Source organism: Typopeltis vanoorti, chromosome 11, assembly GCF_054136105.1.
Source record: "Typopeltis vanoorti isolate ZY-2024b chromosome 11, IOZ_Tvanoo_1.0, whole genome shotgun sequence".
Taxonomy (NCBI): Eukaryota; Metazoa; Arthropoda; class Arachnida; order Uropygi; family Thelyphonidae; genus Typopeltis; species Typopeltis vanoorti.
Genome location: NC_143559.1, coordinates 136,365,941 through 136,388,012, shown reverse-complemented (window position 1 = coordinate 136,388,012; position 22,072 = coordinate 136,365,941). Strand labels below are relative to the sequence as shown.

General features: G+C 35.7%; 1 protein-coding gene across 1 annotated transcript in view; it reads left to right on the top strand.

Moving 5' to 3' along the window:
* The window catches only part of Chc (clathrin heavy chain), a 533,133-nt gene that overhangs the window by 453,361 nt on the left and 57,700 nt on the right, over positions 1-22,072 (top strand). Inside the window, exons 24-26 of the mRNA XM_090400150.1 lie at positions 4,941-5,097; positions 9,209-9,327; positions 15,289-15,570. Of these exons, the coding sequence (XP_090256276.1) occupies positions 4,941-5,097; positions 9,209-9,327; positions 15,289-15,570 (558 nt within the window). The remainder of the gene's footprint in view (positions 1-4,940; positions 5,098-9,208; positions 9,328-15,288; positions 15,571-22,072) is intronic.

Genomic DNA, 22,072 nt, shown 5'->3' with positions numbered 1-22,072 from the left:
ATGTGGCAGCCTTTCAAGAAGATTTGAATAAACTAGACAGATGAGCAAATGGATGGGGGTTGTTGGTTTAATGCAGGAAAATGTAAAGTCTTGAAGTTTGGGAGGCTGCATACTCGATTGGAGGAAGTAGGGAAGACAAGAAATCTGTTCATGACAATTGATAGAAAACTGAAATTTGGGGAATATATTGCAAAGGTGATGAAGGTAACCCAGAGGATTGCTGCAATACTGAGGACATTGACCTGCAGAGATTAGTTATCGTTCCATTCTATAAGACCCTGATCAGACCACACTTAGACTATTGTTCTCAAATTTGGTCCCTAGGATTTGAAGGGGATAAATTAACTGTGAAGAGTACAGAAGTGGATAACAAAGATGGTTTCAATGTTAGTTATGAAGATTAGCTGAGGGAATGTGGTCTGCAGAGTTTGATAGATAGAGATGATATGATTGAGACTTTTAAACTGTTGAGAGGTAGTTATAGAGTTGACACTTGAGAGTTCTTTTGCTTGGTGGAACAGTAGGAAGGAGAGATGACAAGGGGCCATCCATGGAAGTTGCAAAAAAGGAAGCTGTGAGCAAGAGTGTGGAGAGTGGTTTCTTTGCATGGTGGGTGGTTGAACCATGGAATGCATTGCCTGACAGAGTGGTGAGAGCATGAATTTTCAATGCGTTCAAGGAGTGGTAGACTTTGTGTTTCCTAGGAAGGACCTCCCACGATGAGCCTTTTGACTCCATGGAGGCCTGCATAATAATAATTATATAAACATGTGAAAGGCCTAGCCCAATTGGCTGAACATTCCTTTAGCATACATGTATTGTCAATTCTTATCCAGATTATGCAACAGTTCTTCTACTTCATTCTCATGGACCCTTATCTCTTAATCCAATGTAGTAGTAGCACTGTGCACCATGTTGGTTGATATATCTTAGCACAGTGAATACTTATTAATTGAACAATCTCATTAACTTCTGACACTTAAATACATCTGCATTCAGTAGAGTTGCTCTTCCACAGACATTCTTTTTTTTTGGTTGTGATATAATAAAATTCTTTTGGATTGCATTTTGCCTGCAGAGCTAATTTCTTTTTCTATTCCAATTTAGCTTTTCTGCACAATACTAGTTATTTTTCTGGCCTGTGCTATATGTATTTCATAACACTTCTCACTCTTATTCTCACGATATTTTTTCTACATCTTATTATGACTTAATTAAGTTTCACATCCACTTCACTCCCACTCTACTTATTCTTTGAACTCTAGGGATACAATCAAGATACTGCCTCATTTAAGCACTTTTTCAAAGATTCCCATGCATTTCTGACATCTTTTCCCCTTCAGTAACTAATACCATCACACAGAAGATAGTATTCTCCTAAGTTGATCATAATTTCAAGCTTTATATTTCAGCATGTAACCTGTTCTAATTGGAACATCAATATAATTCCCAAGAAAGCATGACATGATCACTGTCACTAACTGGTGATAAAATATTCACATTCTCAAGAGACCTCTTCTAACGGTATGAACAAATCCAACACTCTTTGACCTAGAGTTGCTTCTTTCACATTTTGGACAAACTGGAAGATCTGCCTTTATTAATTTTGAACATAGGTCTTATATTAAATGTTATGTCTTGAACATTCTGGACATGCTGTTTGCACTAAACAAAGTTCACTGGTTCAAGACAAGAATTTTACATAAAAATATTTTACTCAAAAGTCATTTCCTTATAGAATGTTTTATAAAGAAATTTTGAAAGATTGCTCCATTATCCTAACTTAAAACAGATCTGATCTGTATGTCTCCTTTATGTGAGATGTTTTTAAATCTGCTAATCTTTCCTAACGTTATATATGTGTGTGTGTGTGTGTGTGTGTGTGTGTGGATAATATTATCGATTGGCTATTGTTATCAAAATCAGTTGGTCCCAAAACACACCATTTAAAATGAATTAATAATAATTCGTCTATTATAATCAAAGTTGTGGTTATTGTTATCAAAATCCTTGAATGTTTAGTCTTTTGCGTCTCAGAATTCTAAGAAATAATGGTTAATCAGGAGAAAATTTGACAAAGAACATTTGTCGAAATCTGTCGAAGATTAAGATTACCCTGGCAAATGCAGATGGGTAATCTTAATCTTCCATAAATCTTAAATCTTCCAGGCAAATGCAGGGGACAGGTTATAAATATGGTCTAATTGTGATTTTTTTCAAGTTTATTTTCATGCTCTTTCAGTAAATGAATTTGACTAAGTGCTTGTTAAAATAACCCTTGCCATTATGGCAGAAGCAAGTAAAAATGCAAAAAGTTATCTTTTCAAGAAAATCAAAGAATTTTGAGTGCTATGATAAGTTTCCCAAAATGAGTCAGTGTAGTTGTGACTGTACATTTAAAAATTTCACAACCATTCTTGTGTAACATCAATCATTGAAACTTCGGCTCTTACTAATGAGAACATGGATTGGAAGAGAGCCCGATTTGGTAAGGATACTCAAGTTGAATCAGCATTAAAAATTTGGTTTAGTAATGTTTATGAAAGAATGCTTCGATTAATGGACCTTTGATGTGTCAAAAAGCAGAACTTGCAAAACAGTAGGCAAAGAAAATTTCACTGCAACAGATGGATGGTTTAACAGGTGGAAAAAGCGAGAGAATATTGTGTACAAGCATATTTATGGTGAAGTAAAAAGTGCTGTTTTTTTTATCAGCTGATACGTGGACTAAGACCGATTGGCCAACAATTATTGCTGAATATTCTTCCGAGGGTATTTGCAATGCAGACGAAACAGGACTCTATTTGTGTGCAATGCCTGAGCATACTTTTTTGTTTAAAAACGAAAGTACTGTACTAAAGGATTTAAATCTTCAAAAAAAAGCGAGTGACAATTCTTTATTGTGCTAATATGAAAGGTGAGAAATGAACGCTCCTAGTCGATTTGGAAAAAGTAAAAATCGTTGGTATTTTAAAAGTGTCAAAAGTTTGGCTGTTGACTACTGTTCTAGTGCAAATGCTCGGATGATTAATGACAATTTTCAACAATTGGTTAGTTAAGTGGGATCTTAAATTAAATAACATCAAAGTAGTTTTCTTGCCTTCGAACACTACATCGTTAATTCAACCATGTGATCAAGGCATTATACAAGCTTTTAATGCTGCTTATCACAGTGAAGTTCACGTGAGAATTATAACTGAACTTGATTATATAAAAGACCAATCTGATGCAAGTGCAATTGCATAAAAGGTTTCCCTTCTTGGTGCATTGCACTTGGCAGTGCATTGCAATGTCATGGAAGCAAGTCTCAGAAAAGACTATTAAAAATTGCTTCCAAAAAGGTGGATTTTTTATAGGTTTTATTTCTGGGAAAATTCCCAAGTTGGATTTTTTAAAGAAACTGAAACGCCTTCTTCCAAAGAATTGGAATATCTTACAAACGAAATTTTTGATAAAACCCCAGATGGTATGTCAAAAGAAGAATTTGAAAATTGGTTGGATATTAATAACGTTGAAGTGGTGCTGCAATGACAGTGTTGGATATTTGTTAAGCTGCTTCCGATGAGAAATTTAAACTAATAGCAGAAAGCAAACCTAATACAAGTATAGAATAAAAAATTTTAGAAGCTCCAACCAATGCCCAGATGCAAAAAGTTCTACGAATACTTCATCGCAGTGTGTGTGCAACAGAGAGTGACAAATTTCAAAAGGCATTACAACAATGAGCAACTTATTCATGGACTACTATATTCGAACACAACAACAGACAATACTAGATAAGTTTTTAAAATAAATTTTTTATATCCTTTGCTTAATGTTATCAGCCGGTTATCGAAAAGCGATGTCTACTGTATGTGTGTGTGTGTATATATATTCCATTTTGTAATTTGTAAAACTAGCTAAACAAAAATCCTTTGAGGACTTTAGCAAGAACATAGAAAATAAATATCAAGAAGGTGGCAAAATATTTTGGTGGTTGTTAGCTTCTTGAAGAAGCTTAGAAATGGAGGAAAGAGTACTGTAAAAGGAGTTAGAGATGATAAAGGTGACATGAAAATGGGAAGTTAGTAATGATGTAATTTTTTCATGTAGTACTGTCATATCCTGTACACCCCTTGAGGGTACATGGCAGGAATTTGATGACAACTACGATATATATATTTTTTAGTTGTCTTATGTTAGCTACTAAGGTGGTGCTTTTTAGAAATTTCTGTTTGCTATTCTGTACTGAAGATGCTTATGAAACAAGTGAAAATTCTACAAAGAAATTTTAACATGAGTTTCTTCTGGTTTTATAGTTTGTCAACTTGTAATGTTCCAACAATGAAACATTTTTTGATTATCCAGACCAAAAGGTTTGTTGGATCTGTTTCACTTTTTCTGCTTCACATAGAGAAAAGCTGTGGAAAAATTAGTTATTAGGTTTTTAATATGTTGTGATGTTTTCATCATATCACATTCTTTAAAACAGCAAAAAATGCAGGGACTGAATGAATGAATGAATGCAAAAAATAATCTTGTGAATTTGGAATGAAAATGAATAAGTGATTGCTAGGGTCTGTACTTCAAAATATTTATAGAAATTGTGGAATTATAAAGGTTGGTTTGCCTGTGTTCGTGGAAAAATAGTCTCACTGTAGCAGACTTGTAAAAAAAAAAAAAAAAAAAAAAAAAACTTCTGCTACAAAAACTTCATTATGTTGTCTCTACAGATTTGCCCAAGTTATTTTCCCATATTCATTGAAAAGGTGTGCAGTTCCCATTGAGTAGATACAAGTTATAGTAGTATTGTCAGTTGTTGAGGGAAGAACTTAACTGAATTTCCCCACACACCAATCCAGACTTGTCATTCTAAGCAATAAAAGTCTGGACAAATAAGAATATATAGTAAAATTATGAATAGTTTTGGATTATATAAACTTAAATGTGTTTGTTTTCAGGTTTGTTTTGCATGTGTGGATAGTGAAGAATTTAGACTTGCCCAAATGTGTGGACTTCACATTGTGGTTCATGCTGATGAGCTAGAGGACCTTATTAACTATTATCAGGACAGAGGATACTTTGAAGAATTAATAAGCCTTTTAGAGGCTGCATTAGGTAGCATTTTTTTATTATTTTAATGTATAATGGTTTTAATGTTTATAAAACTTATTTTTATTTTAAGAAAATATGCATTTGACTTCACTATAACAAACTATTGAAAAGGAGCAAATAATTGATTTGCTCATTCTCACACTGTTTAAATCCACAATAGGCATAGTTCTTTTCTAAGCGTATTGTAGAAAGTCAACTAGAGATACTCCGTTATGAAAACAAGAGTAATATTTCTATCTGTAATAGCATTTGTTTGCTAACATTGTTTACTTTGTTAATAACAAGTTATAGTATATATGGAATTTTCAAGTTTTGTCTTTGTTTAATATGCATTATTCAATCTTGATTTTTTTGTCTTTTTCTGGCAAAGCTGATAATTATTTTCATAACTCCTTCATTTCTTCATGAATCACATACTGAAGATGTTCTTTCTTGAACTACTGGATGAATTTTGCTTTGTCAGATCCTTGCTAAAATTTAAGTTTGATTAATTTTAGTCCATATTGGATAATATACTGTTTTACATAATTGGAGCTTATAATACACAACACTTCTTGATTGTTTGGTTTGTATGCAAAGTGGTGTTAGTGGTATTTGTATCACTGTGCTGCTCTATCTGGTAAATTTGTGATCATTGGCTTGGAGAATGCATGCTCAGCCGTTGCTGTTGTGAACTTAGAGACCAAAGGAATGCTTGTTAGAGTTGATGGCTTTACTTTAATGAATTTGTTAAAAAAAAAATAAAATAAAATAAAAAAAAAAGCATATAACCCCATGAGTATAGACTTCACAGTCTATACTCATGGAGATATAGACTGTGAAGTTTGCTATAGAGTTATTTATTACACACCACTTCTGCATTGGTACCTTGAATAACATGCATTCTCTTTGCTGGTATTGAAGAAGCTCTCTAGTTAACCATTTTGAGAATAAATTGGGTACATTTCTGTAGACCAGTTACTTGTATATTCAGAAACACTTCTTCCACAGGTGAAGTTGTTTGCTACTATGCAAATAGATGATCTGTTTCTTAACCTCAATTCTAACATCAAAATAAACTTCACATCACTTGTCATCAGTTCTTAATGACACTCCACTTGTTCACTTGCTCACTTTTCTCTAATGTTACTTAAAAAAGGAAAGAATCCTTGGTATGAGTCCCAAGTGTGCCCTTACGTGTTTATAACAGCATTCCTTTGGTCCTCAAGTATGAATAAAGGACTGGGGGGGGGGGGTGGGGGGGGGGGGGGGTGGGGGGGGGGGGGGGTGGGGGGGGGGGGGGGTGGGGGGGGGGGGGGGTGGGGGGGGGGGGGGGTGGGGGGGGGGGGGGGTGGGGGGGGGGGGGGGTGGGGGGGGGGGGGGGTGGGGGGGGGGGGGGGTGGGGGGGGGGGGGGGTGGGGGGGGGGGGGGGTGGGGGGGGGGGGGGGTGGGGGGGGGGGGGGGTGGGGGGGGGGGGGGGTGGGGGGGGGGGGGGGTGGGGGGGGGGGGGGGTGGGGGGGGGGGGGGGTGGGGGGGGGGGGGGGTGGGGGGGGGGGGGGGTGGGGGGGGGGGGGGGTGGGGGGGGGGGGGGGTGGGGGGGGGGGGGGGTGGGGGGGGGGGGGGGTGGGGGGGGGGGGGGGTGGGGGGGGGGGGGGGTGGGGGGGGGGGGGGGTGGGGGGGGGGGGGGGTGGGGGGGGGGGGGGGTGGGGGGGGGGGGGGGTGGGGGGGGGGGGGGGTGGGGGGGTCTGAATAGTGTGTTATTCAGATTGGTTGTATTTATAATCTGTGTATGATAATTTTCACCTTAGAATATTCTTAAATTATGAGAATGTTGATTAAAACACCATGGTTGTTAATTTGAGTGTTCACTTGCTTGCTGTAAACGATTGTTCTTTGTATGCTGTTATTGCATTATTAGTGCTTTAGTCAAGCTTATCTGGGTTAAGCACTGATCAAACTCACTTAAATAGACTGAAAATATTAAACCGTATCCAATAAAACTCTGCCACCTATTCAGAATACAACAGCAGTGCATGATTCAATAGTAGCAAAAAATAAGAAATATAATGCTGTCATTCTTGAAAATGACTTGATGCTAGAGAAGGATATTAACAAGCTTGCATAATATGTAACTTCAAAAAAAAATTGTCACATGACACTTCGGACCCATGTTTGATCCATCTCATAAAAAGATGGATCAAACTTCCTTAGCCTGGTTAGTGACGTGCAACACACCAGTAAGCAGATCAGAGCTCATAATTGCTGTGATTAGTAAATTCAAAGTTACTCAATCTTGATTGTGTATTATGCACCTGTGTCTTAGCTTTACCCAACAGAACATGGTCACCAGTTAACTGGAGGAGAACATGCCAAGCTGGTGATGTCATGTAAACCTTTGATTATAAGCTGAATGCTGGTGCAAAAAACAAGTGCTACTAACAGCCCACCCTGAAAACCAAAACTCCTATTATAATAGGAATATATAGTGCTCCCAAATTGTCAGCAGCAAACCTCCAAGAACCTTCCAGCTCCACTTTACAAATATACATATTTGTATGTTTGTAAAATGAGTCTGGTTTCCAAAGTCTCATTTCCAGTCTCAATGTCCCTCACCACCATCTGTCTTTAAACCTCACCTTTTCCCTAACAGACTCGTATTGCAGTTTCCTTGAGCACTGCTTATCTGAACTCTCAAATTACGTTCTGTGACTCATTCTGACTCAAATCTCTACCACATACCAAATATATTTTGGTCTCTATCCCTTCCCTTATGCCACTAATTATTCTGAACTTTTGGATCTCCTTTTCAAGTGTATTTCCTTTACTTTAACTTTCCTAATGATGAGTCATCTAACTTGACGATTTTAATGTTCACAATGCCATCTAGCTTTTCTCTTCCAGCTACAGAGATTTAGCAAGTAATGATGCTGAGACTTTTGCTATTACTGACCTTGTGCAAATAGTGTTCACATACCCACTCAAATATCAGATAATCCTAACTACTTTCCAAACACCTTGGGCTTCTTTCTTATTAGTGATCCATTTTGAGTATGTTGTGAATAGTACTTCTCCTTTAGGTAATTCAGACCATAAATTAGTACTGATTTTTTTTTTTTTTTTTTTTCCCCACCCATGTAACAACATGCACATAGCCATGCATACCGATATTTAGTATCATAAAAATGCCAGTTGAGGTGATCTTTGCACATCTTTGTCTTATTTCCTTGATTAAGGTGCTGTTTCCAACCTTCTAACCTAAACGTCATATATTGTTTAAGGAAATTAACAACATAGACTTGATAACTAACAATGTTTAATTATTACTTCCTATATTTCATCGAAGGTAAATCAGCATCTTTAGGGATTAATACACAGGTATTATACTCTGGTATTATGTACTTCAGCTTAAAAAAATAAATAAATAGAAAAACAGTTTTGCCCTCATCTCCCATTAAAATTCTTGCAGTCTTGACAGCACCCAAATCTCTATACAAGATAATCTCTTTTCTAGGGATTACTGTGTCAACAACCCTCTCTTGGCATAAGCGCATTTACAACTATTTCCTTAGCATCAGTGCATTTACAACTATTTCCTCATCATAAACACATTTACAACTATTTCCTTTGCCAGCCTGGCTGGCTGAGTGGTTAGCATATCTGCTCTCAAGCCAAAAGGCTGCGGGTTCGAATCCCACTGTGGGCATGGATGTTTGTGAAAATACTAGTGGTGGTAGTGTAGTTGCGGTCAGTTGGTGGATTGAGTGATGGAGACAGTTGCAGAGCACGTGCCCTCCCTCGATGAGTCTTTGGACTCCCTGGAGGTGTCAGATAATAATAAAAAATTTCTTTTTCACTTGGAGTGCTACTTCCCATACAAATCCCAAATCTGCCTGGCCATTGAATGCTGCCTTTACATTTAGGGCAGTGTCCCTAAGAGCTCCCTAAAGATACATGACTCAATATGGAAAAAATTGGTTAGGTCAATTAATGAACCATCTCTAACTATTTAACCACCCAATTGTGAATGATAACACCAGTAATGTTTCTTTTTAATGTTAGTGTATTAAAACATACTAAAATTCTATTTTATATTCAAATTGCATTATTCTTAATATTCTGTTAAAATTATTTTCAGGCTTGGAGAGAGCTCATATGGGAATGTTCACTGAGTTAGCAATTTTATATTCCAAATATAAGCCTTCTAAAATGAAAGAACATCTTGAACTCTTCTGGTCTAGGGTTAACATTCCAAAAGTGAGTATTATATATTTGTAATAAATATATTGTAATAACAAGTCAAGGGACTTAATTTTCCTAAATTTGAACAGCTATAAACTGTCATGTCATTACATGTGAGGTCCCAGTAAGATTACAATTTATTTTGCTAAATCTACAGCAGAAAGTGAATAAAATAGTATATCTGAAAGTTAAATTATTATAAATTATTCCAACATAACCAGTCATCTCAGTACTTCATTTCATTTGAAATAACTATAAAACACTAGTTTAGAATGTGTTTGATTTTAGTCTAATATGGACAGGGCTCCAGAAATCCACTTCCACAGGCGAGTTATCAGAAACAAGTTGCGAGTGAGTTTTCAGGCTCATTCTAAATATATTGCCTTATTTTCTTTTATTTTGCACATTTTACAATTTTTTTTTTTTTTTTTTTCATTTTAAAACACCATAGCATTTACTGTGTTATTTGATCATAATTCAGTGACCAATGAATACAGTAGTTTGTTTTCAACCAGGAGATAGTTTCTTATGTAATTAATAAGTTAATTCCTTTGTAGACTATTTGTCTCTTCGTAAAAAGTTAGTTTGTACGAAGATATTCTCATGGATACCTTTCTGATGTTTCCTAAATGTGAAGTAATTCCAATCTATGACAGCAGGTATTACTATCTCTCATCTGTAATAAAGTAAACCCTACCCTGTGTCATTACATTAACTTTGAAATAATCAAGTGTTCTCAAACATCATCTTATTTTACACAACTTGTAAGTCATCACCATTCTTATAAAAAAAAAAAAAAAAAAAACCAGATGCCCTTAAAAGTTTTAATTTAACAAGACCAATCATTATTTACTTTACCTATGAATTGTAATTCTCCCAACAAACATCATCAACCCCTCATGTAAATTATATACTTTAGCATACATGGTGAAAAAGCTTTTGACAGTGTTATTTAAAAAATGCAGTTATTTCTCAAAGACCAGGTGGGGCCAAATCATGTAAGGCTTAGTGACTAGTGTTGACCACTTTATGTTGTTTATGTCCCCCCCCCCCCCCAAATTATTTTATAGATAACTTATATCATTCACCCTTCATTTTGGACAGCAAATGAAAAGAAATGCAAACTACACTTTTTTAGCTTTATGACATAAAAAGGTGAAGGTGAGTAACCAGAAAATATTAAACACTGGAGAAAAGAATCTGTTGTGTTGTCAACTATAAAAATTAAGACATGCTTTCATCTGAATGGAATTTGTAACCCACAAACACCCACAAAAAATCATGATTGGTAGGAAAAAATCTAGATGACCAAAAGACAGAAAAAAGCAGGAATAGCCATACATACAACAGGTAAATCAAATACTGTAGCAGTAGCGGTGTACAGAAATAACTTGGGTCATTTTTATTTAATCAGTAATGTTAAGAAAACCATTGCAACAAGGAATTATCCTCCCTTAGATGTTTGGATTTTTTCATCAAAAACCTAGCATTTGAAAATCTGACATTACATGCTTTATAATGCCGGATGTTATTATACACTGGTTTCCATAAATTAAGGAACAATGAAAAATGTTGATAGCCTGGGGGAAAAGGAAAATCTCTGAAATTTAGATTATGCAAAAAAAATGTTGTCTGGCCATCATATACAAATGAGTGGCATAATCAGTATATGCAAATGAGCCATGGCATAAAAGCAGGCTCTTGGAGTGGCTGTTTTTTGTGCGTGTCTGGAATGAGAACAAGGCATTTCATGATAGCAAAATTCTTAGAGATGGTTGCAAAATGACATTTTAAATGAATTTAGGTGACAAGCAATCATAAGACTAGAGGCTGACCAAAGTCAAGCAGAGGTAGCCAGATGATTGTATGTAAATTGTTTGATATTTCAGGCGGTGGAACCAATTCTGGCAGTCACAAAAAGCATCCTGGAGATGCAGTTAAGGAAGACCACAGGCTACAATTCGTGGGTGACTGACATCTCCAATTATTTGCTCTGACACGAGTGCTAACCTGAATTGCCTATGATCTCACCTTGCGTAAGGAAAATTTGTATTTCACAAAGGTGGTCTGCTTGCCGCCCTATGTCACAGGACAGAGCATTTGATATATGTCAGGCTCCACATCGACTGTACCCAAGGCCAATGGGGATAGCTATTGTTTATAGACAAGCCCAGATTTGCTTTGCAAAGTGACACCAGGTATGCTCTGATCTGATGAGAGCCAGGGACACATAATTTCTCTGATGTCCATGAAAGCGACACTTATGGTGGAGGCAGTATGTTTTGGTTAGGCATTTCATTGGGTGGATGTACCGACTTTATCTCTAGAAGTTGCAACATTCATCTTTCTGCTAAGAAACATGAATGTTGCAACTTCTAGAGATGAGGTTCTGGATCCCTATGTCTGTCCATGTGTGTATGTGATAGGGGAGGCATTTATCTCAAGATGATAATGCTCATCCTCATTGAGCAAAACTCCTAGTGTTGTCTGTATCCCTTGAAATGGATAAAATTGAGTATCATGCAGTTCAAATTCTTTGTAAAAGAAGGTTTAACTCCAAAAGAAATTCATTCGAAGTTCATAAAAGTTTATGGGCACTCTTCTCCTTCATTTTCGACAATTAAGAAATGGGCTGCTGAGTTTAAACGTATCCTTACCAGTCTTGAAGATTATCCATGTGAAGGATGTCCAAAAAGTGTAACAACACCTGAAATCATTGATCAAGTGCACGATATGGTATTAGATGACTGGCAAGTCAAAGTGTGTAAAATTGTTGAGACTATAGGCATTTCAAAAGAATGTGCAGGATATATTTTGCATGAAGAATTGCAAATGAAAAAGCTTTGTGCAAGATGGGTGCTGTGCTTGCTCACAGCAGATCAAAAACACACTCATGAAAATCTCTGAACAGTGCTTGGAGTGTTTTAACTAGAATAAAACTGATTTTTTGCATTGATTTATTACTATGGATGAGACTTGGATTCACCATTACACACCAAAATCCAAACAGCAGTCAAAACAGTGGACAGAAGCCAGTTGTTCAGCACCAAAGAAGAAAAAAGTTGGTTCCATCAGCAGGAAAGGTCATAGCATCAGTGTTTTGGGATGCTGAAGGCATTTTGTTTATTAATTATCTTGAAAAGGGTAAAACAATAACCAGGGAATATTATTCCGATCTTTTAACCAGACTAGGCAAAAAACTTCTTGGGAAAAGACCCTATTCCCCAGATTTGGCTCCCTCTGACTTCTCTCTCTTCCCAAAACTAAAATTCTTTCTAGCAGGTCAGCATTTTTCTTCAAATGATTGCAGCTGTAGAAGGGTATTTTGCTGATCTTACTGAGAACCACTACAGGGACTTAATAAATGGTGCTGGAGCATCACTGGAATAAATGTATTAGTCTTAAGGGAGATTATGTTGAAAAATAAAAATAATTTTGAAATTATACATTTGTTTCTTCATTGTTAGGCCAAGAACTTTTCAGACCACCCTCATACATAGGGAGACCCGGCTGTTATCAGAATCTGAACACAATACATCAGCAGTCTCCAACTTAACTGATCAGTGACCTTCAGTTAATGCATGCATGTCTGTCTCCATCAGTTTGACCCTTCCTATGGAAGAGTATTTCAAGAGCATTTGAAGGCACTTGAATTTCATTTCACATTTGAAGCAGCACCAAGAATCAGAGATCTGGTCCCTTGTGAAAGCCATTGGATGCAACTTCTGCCCACTGAGATTTCCACCACTCTCACATCCTGATGGTGCTGTAGTTACTTGACATAAAGACCAGGCCTCCACTCTGCCAAGAATGGTTCTCTCCATGTCACTCACAGTATTCTTGCCAAAAAGAAATCCGAAGAATCCTTAATATCCTGAACAGAATGCATCTGATCCTGATGGTTCCCCACCTATTGTATTAAAAATTGTGCCAGAACTATCCTGTATTGTCTCTTCAATCTATCTTATTCAGCTAGCATCTATCCTGCATGGAAATAGGTCCACATCATCCAGCCCACCACCAAAGAAAGGTGATGAAAGTCAACCAGCAAACTACATCCAGTTGCTCTCACTTCTGTTCTCTCTAAAATTATGGAGAAGGTCATCAACAACCAACTCTTTAACCACCCAGAGACGTACCAACTAATCAGTGACCAGTAGTAAGAATTCTGTCAGTTAAGATTTACAGCTGATCTTTAGAAATTTGCAGGGTTGCCCTCGACATTTCAAAGGCATTTGATCAAGTTTTGCACAGGGGCCTACTTAACAACTGCATCCTATAGTCTGCCTTTCACATGCTGCAACTGTATCACCAACTTTCTGACTGGTCATTCACTACATGTCATGGTGGATGGTTTTTTCTCCTCAGATTTCCCCACCAGTGCAGGAGTATCCCAGGATTCTGTTTTTTCGCCCATGTCTTACTCTTGCTTAAAATAGACCTGCTTTCACAGACTTCCAATCCTATCCATGTTCATTCCGCCTTTTCATTTTACAAATCTTGTAGCAATCAAATATTAGAATCCTCAAGATCGATGTCGAGTGGCTTGAACTCTGATCTCCCAGATTTCAATGCCACCAAAACTCAGTCCTGTCTAATATCTTGCAAGAAAGAACTCAAACCTCCCCCTCTTACCTTCTGTAATACTGAGATCCAAATACAATCAGATTCCTCTTGTACTGAACTTCACCTTTGATCTTTCCTGGCACAACTACATTTCAACTGTAGCTTCTACATAACCATCAAAAACTTTGTATTTTGCACAAGACACCACTTCACATCTTCACAGCTTCACAGCTGCTAACTCTGTACAAATCCCAAATCTGCCCAACCTTGGAATATTGCTCCCATATTTAAGATAGTTCACCAAAATCCTATCTAAAATTGCTCAGTTCTTTCCAGAAGAGGGCAATCTGGCTAATCTCTCACATATCCACTTCACTCCCTCTCACAGACATTCAGTTTTGTCTTGTACCTTTTCTATAGATACTTGCATTAACGGTTCTGTGCTGAATTTTACACTATTTTTCCTCCATTCTCCTTCAAAATCATTAGAACAAAAGCCACTGCTAACCAACACTTTTACAGTCCATCTTGAAACTGACTGAACCAGCTTTCTTCTTTTATTCTATCTACTTCTGTGCTTTGGAACAGTTTCTCCCACTCTGCTTTTCCTAAAGATTACAACTTTGCTGTTCAAGAAAAATCTGGACAGGTTCTTCTATTCCTCTTGTCCACACGTGGCTCTAATAAGGTGCTTATAGGTCTTTGTGGTCTTTTATATGTGGATCAGATAAGAAAAAAAAAGTGATTGACTGACGTAAAGAATGGCTTCAACCCTAAAAATTAAACTGAAGAGCTCATGATTCTAAATAGAATAAAAACTTGGTAGAGTTTTATCTATATAATCTTAACTAGTAGCATCATTTGTACTGTGGCTTTCAGTCCATCCAACACTGATGGATGTGACATTTTGGCACAGAGGCGGTGACATTTTGGCACCTTGTATAAAACACTTCGTATAAAATGCTTTTATTTATGTCTGCACATAAATTTAATGGGAACTTGATCTTCACTGCAGTGGTTAGAAGAATTATAGTCCTGGAACTCCACTGTAGAAATCAAATACCAATCTGTTTCAAGTCACTTCTGTCCTCCAATCATGGTGATTTTACACTAAGTGGTGAAATCACCTGTCTAAAGATGTTTGCACATGTCCATGCCACAGTGGGACTGTGCTTGCCTGCAGACTGGCAATTGTACTACCTAGAATCCTGGTTCCAAGTAGAAATTAATCCTTTCTATTTTAGTCTTTCTAGAATTAAATTAAAATGATTGACCAAATGCTAAAATTAACACTTCAGTATACTATAAAATTTACATTCCCAAAGTATGACTTGCTAGATACAGTTAATTTTTTAACATTAATATTAAGTATCACTGTAATAAAATATTACCTTTATTTTTCTCTATTAGGTGCTGCGGGCAGCTGAACAAGCACATCTATGGGCTGAGTTAGTCTTTCTGTATGATAAATATGAAGAATACGATAATGCTGTAGTAACAATGATGAACCACCCAACAGAAGCATGGAGAGAAGGTCATTTCAAAGAAATAATTACAAAAGTAGCTAATATCGAGCTTTACTATAAAGCCATACAGTTCTACTTAGATTATAAACCAATGTTGTTGAATGATCTACTGCTGGTACTAGCTCCTCGTATGGATCATACTCGTTCTGTTAATTTCTTTACAAAGGTAAGTTAGGTATCTCTTTAAAAAGTAGAATGACTTTAAACTTATATATCCAGAACTAGATGGAAAGAGGCTAGTGTATTTCTAGTAGAAAGCATCTATTCTTTCTGCATTTCTGGTTTTCGATGTCATTTTCTACCTCAAGTATGTTTTCTTGATTGCATTCCTCTTGTATATTTTCTGTCCGTTGTTTCATTTAAGTCTTTCAAAGTAATATGCTCCAAACATCCAGAATATCGATCAGTTTTTATATAGTTGAATCACATAACAAACAAGTTATATACTCACTTGCTTCTACAAACTAAAAAGTTCCAACCTGAAACCCCATTGGTGCAGTGCTATGCTAAAAGAAATTCACTATAACAAAGTGTTTTTGTGAACCCCCCACTTATTCTACAGTCAAGTATCACGTTTATCATGATATTGTTTACAATCCTTTCCTCCACTTCTTATCCTTTATTTTTATTTTTTTATTTTATTATTTATTTTATCACTTTTTATTTATCTGCATTCTTACCAAACTCTTTCCATGATTTTTATCCTTGCAGAAAACATTGATGTCAATGTCTTTAGTATGACACTGTGAATTGCCAAGGGTTGTTTACTTGAATAATATTTTCTATATTTGAGTATATAGTTAGATTCCAAAAGCAGCTAGACTTTCTTATTAAAACTTGCATGTTTTACTTATTAGTATGAAATTTTTATCTTGCTCAAAACTAAAGCCTGATCACTTACTCCCCACTTCCAGTATAATCTCACGTCCTTAATCAGCAGAAAATGTTGTTATCAACAACTGTACCTTCACCTTTAAGCCTGTAGAAAATATCTCTTTAAAACTAGCATTAAATCATTGGAAGTGGTGGCAGGGATTATGGTGTGGCTTCTATATTCCTCTGAGGAGTGGGGATGTTTTAACAAAGATCATTTATTTTATTCCTCATTTCTTGCACATGCAACATGTTTTTTTAATATATATATATATATATATATATGTAGAAACTTGGGAAATGGAGTAAAACCAAGTTTAAAATTACTTGGTATCTTTAACATATATATATATATATATATATATATATATATATACTTATGTTGACCAGCTCAATATTTGTGATAGCTCAATTTTAAAAAAGGTTAGTCTGAAAACTATCCATCGCAAGTCTTAAGTAACCCTATTGTAATATGAGTTTTAAAAGAGGTAAACCGTGAGTAGACATATCAATACAAAATAAATAACGGAAAAAACTCACGTAGAAAGATTATTTAATAGTATAATTTTCGCCTGTGTGTCACAGGCATCTTCAGTACATTGAGCTCAAAATTAAACACTAACTGCAATTCCAAAAAGCGCCACCTAAGTAGCTGGTGTAAGATAACTAAAAAGGTCAATAACTTTCCTATTTAAAAAAAAAAATAAATAAATAAATAATTAATTAATACAATAAAGGTCAATAACTTTCCTAAAAAAAAAAAAAATTAATACAATAAAAATTTTTATTGTATATTTTTTTTTTTTTTTTTTTTTTTTTTTTTTTTTTTTTTTTTTTTTAAGGAAAGTTATTGACCTTTTCAGTTATCTTACACCAGCTACTTAGGTGGCGCTTTTTGGAATTGCAGTTAGTGTTTAATTTTGAGCTTAATGTACTGAAGATGCCTATGACACACAGTCGAAAATTATACTATTAAATAATCTTTCTACGTGAGTTTTTTCCGTTATTTATTTTGTATCTATTGTAATATGGTTTGCCTTCTAACTTATGCAACTGGGTCGCCAACTTTTACCTTGGCTGTACAATATGTGTGATAGTGGATAGGTTTTTTTAACCCTGGGGTACCACAAGGCTCATTTCTCCTCCATTGTTCTTCAGTTTGATACTGCTAACCTTGTCAACCTGTGCTAGTAAAACTGAATTCTGCCATGTGTTTTACAAAAATTACTTTTTTCCCAGCTTACTTTAGACAACAGTGAAATCTCTCAGAAAGATGAGATTTCTCTTCTTTGAGTAAGTTGTTCATGCCAACCTTTCTTGGCATGATGACAGCCAAGAAGGCCAGATGGCAGCCTTCACTTCTCACTACAAAGTAGCACCATAATTTAAGACTGTTTTAAGATCTTAATGCATTGTGCTCATGCTTTGCTCTATAGGAGAGAAGAATATTTTAGGAGACAATGTGCAATGAATTGAGACATACAATGTAAATATCAAATCTGCCTCCTTTAACACAAATAGTTTATTAGTTCAGCTTTCAACACCTATAAGTTTCTGCTCAGGAAGAAATTACTCTTATTCTACTTCTATGCTATGGGAATATCTGAACATGTTACTACATTTTTAAAGAAGGACAATGCCATATAGTTGTTGACAATCAGAAAAATCTCCATCTTTCTCTCTTCACCAAAAGACAGGCTTCCTCCTCAGTTTTCCAGGTGTCTAATCGATTCCTTGCCTTTGTGGCCTAATTTATTTGGGACATGCAAATCTGCCATTTTCTGTCATGAGGAACATAAATTGTATATCAAGTAACCTGAATTACTAGCCTTACTGAAATTTCCATCCTCTAAGTGTTGATTCTGTATGAAACATCTTTATAATGAAACCTGTGAAATATTATTACATTAGCCAAACTTAAATTGATCTTGCCTATGTTTATCTCTTATGGAAGATAGTAATTTTTCAATCTGCTAACTTTCCTAATTTATTTAAATTAGAAATAGGTTTACCATTTTTTAGCTAATAAAGCTATTCATGAGGTTTAAAATCTTTCTCTTAATTATATATTATGTTTCATATTTTAGTTGTACTGAAGGTGCCTTAGATCTCATAGCTGAAAATTGCACCATTAAAAACTAATTCATTTAACCTAAGTTATCTGTTTCTTTTATTTCTAGTATTAATGCCTACTTATTATTATGTGACACCTCCAGGAATCCAAAGACTCATCGAAGGAGGGCACCTACTCTACAACTCTGTCTCCACCAAGAACCACACCATCTACCGCCCACCACCATTTTTTCAGACAATCGCAAACATCCATGTCCACGACGGGATTCGAACCCACAACTTTTAGGCTGGAGAGAGCATACACTAACCACTTGGCTAATTACACTGGCATTATGTTCTTCCAGTTCTAAATGTTATCTGATTTGATGACATATGAAATTAACCAGGAATCAGTCTTAAGCTTACATGAATAATCTAGATACAGCACAGTAGGTGCTGTATCCAGATGTTTCGGTTAGCATCTGTGCTTAAGAAGCACAACTCGTGACAGGTTGTGTCCTGATGAGCCCATCTTTTGGAGGGAGTTTTTCTCCCTCTAATGTAGCCCTCTTCCACTACTTTATTGTTTTGATAACTTTGGATATGGATTTTTCTTGGCAATTTGCTCATTTCTGCAGTGAGTTTATTTCTTCATAAGTTTGATAAAAGGCATACTAATGCTATTGTAGGAACTTTGTCCCAGAGCAGAACTAAGTATATAAGAATAGTCAGTTTTCAAAATCTTCTTATAACAATGTCTAAGTAGAGCAATGTAATCCTCCATTACAGCTAACCCCGACACCAAAGAATAGTATACTCTCTTCTTTGGTGTCAGGGTTAGTTGTAGTTAATTAACATGGTACTGACCAGGTACTATGTCAGTCATGTTCTAACTACTCCATAAAATAATTCTCATTTTATGGAATTATGTCACTGCCCAATCTTACACAAAATCCAGCCTATCTAGTGCTGTCAAGAGGACAATGCATTTTGCCCTTCATGGTTTTCTTCCTGGAAGCCTAAATTTTTACCATTGCATCCAACTATCTTTTAGGCCTGTAATTCTAGCCATATTATTTTCTTTTCTGAATCTTTTCATTAGATATAATCCTGTTTTTCCACATGGCAGGTCTGCTTGGTTTTTATGTTTTCTAGAAGTGTTAGTTGTATTATAATAGAATAAAATTAGGTTGCAGTATGACTTTGATATGTTACCTTATTCAAATTTAAAAAAAAAAAAAATTAATTTAAAAACTTGACAGATGTATCCAAAACAACTACAGTGGCAAATAAGATGTTGCCTTAATACTGCGCAGATTATAAGACACCATGGATGTCTTTTTGAGATGGTAGAATGGTGAGAATAAAACCCATATCTTTACTCAGGATTCTTAACATGTGATTTGCCAATATGTATAGTTGGAATATCACATTAAATCTTAAAACTGCTTATTTGATCACAATGGATGATAGGATAAATATAGTGCAATAATATGAAATCATTAGTCTTATAGGTTATATCTTTGATGTTATAATAGTAAATTTCTAATGTTCACTATAATGTTTTAAGGAGAGAGGTGGGAAAAGAATTCAGTAAAGAAGGAAAGAGGTGCTGAACAGAAAATTAGTTATTTCATATTTAGCTGTTCTCTGAAATAAACTTTTAGAAACACTTCTGTTTAATTGGGGAATCACTTTTATCGTATTTTTCATTAAACTTCATATCTATGTTTGGTGCTATATTTCCATTTAGTAGAGCAGGGTTTCTCAAACATTTTCTACGACGGAACACTTCACAAATCCTGAATTTTTCATGGAACACCTTGATGATTTTTAATGTATTAAGTAATAATTAATTGGTAATTTACCTGATTTTTATTATTAAACATCAATTAAACCATCATTAAATTAATTGATTCTGATTTTCATTGACATATCCTATTCTGATCAACAAAAATTTATATTATAAGTAATTACGAGTGAATGCAGACTTTTCTCCTGTCTGTTGGTAGTTTTCCCCTCCTTTTGTACATCCTGGAGATTGCTTTGTAGGCTGGTAGTGGATGACTTACTATCTGTTGCATCACAAACACCTTCAATAAGAGATTTCTTAATACCAAAATTAAACAAAGTCTCTTATTCATATTAAAATTTAAATCTGCAGGCCTATTACTTTTAAGAAATCATGGCACTACGGTTTTGAAACTTTTACCCTACAATACAAACTTGCGAAGAAAGTTTTAAAAGAGGTAAACCGTGAGTAGACATATCGGTACACAATTTTTTTTTTTTTTTTTTTTTTTTTTAGGAAAGTTATTGACCTTTTTAGTTATCTTACACCAGCTACTTAGGTGGCGCTTTTTGGAATTGTCAGTTAGTGTTTAATTTTTTGAGCTTAATGTACTGAAGATGCCTGTGACACACAGGCGAAAATTATACTAATAAATAATCTTTCTACATGAGTTTTTTTTTCCGTTATTTATTGTGTTGCGAAGAAAGTATTCATTATTACTAGATTTGAGAACTAGATACAGACTTCCTTGATCTTGAATTTCAGTGGAAAAATTTTGTTTATACTTCCTGATTGGTCACTGACATTTGCAACACAGACGTTATTTCGTTCTGTTTTGAGAACACACCGGCCATTGTTGTAATCGGCTTGCAGGCAATTTTTATGATCGGTCATAAACGCCGGTATTCTCTTTCCCGATTGTTGCAAGATTTTGATGTGTGAAAATTAACGATAATTCATGAATATTTCCATGTTTAAAAATATGCTGCTTGGTCACTGACATTTGCTACACAGACGCCATTTCCTTCAGTTTTGAGAACAGAGGATATGGCACACATTGTTATAATCTGCTTCCAGGCAATTTTTATAACCCGTCATAAACAACTGTATTCCCTTTTCCAAATGTTGAAAGGTTTCGATATGTGAAAATTAATGATAGAAGTTATTAGCGTTCTGGGTCTAAGCTTTTCAACATATTCACGAATATTATTCTCCTCAGAATATTTCCACTATAAAATATTTATTCATGAAAAATGCATAGAAAACTAAAATGTAAAATTCCAGAACTTTTTGCGGAACACCTTCCGTGGAACACTTGTGTTCCGCGGAACACAGTTTGAGAAACCCTGTAGTAGAGAATTAGCCTTTCTTTATAGGTGTTTCACAAAAAGAATAAATACTTACTAGTATTTATTTATCGTAGCCTGAAACTGTGCCTTTATCATGCTTGATAAAACCTTCTCATGGAAAATTTACACAATTGGAAGGAAAGCTTGAAGCCAGCAATTGTGATCTTATTGCTTCATCAGTTCAAGATATGATTGAGACAGAAAATAAATAGTACAATGCCATCATCCTAAATTTCCATTCCAAAACAGACGCAAAGCTAAATTGACTATTTTCAGGCTTGCTGAACAGTGCAACTTTAACCCCAAGAAAATTGTCAAGTGTCACTGCTTCGGGCCCATCATTACATAGACAGAATTAACTTCCCGTGTTTAATAAATGTGACTGTGATATACTGACAAGCAGAGCCGAGTTCATTGGCAATGAACAGAAAGCACCATCCCCACATCACAAGGATGAACCTAGTCAGATCTGACCCATGTGCAGCATGAGAAACAGTGGCAATTATGAAAAGAACTAGATAAAGATCAAAGTGAAGCATGGACAATCAATTATAAAGAACAGATACTAGTGAGAAAATAATGAAAATGTAGTCTTAGTTCTA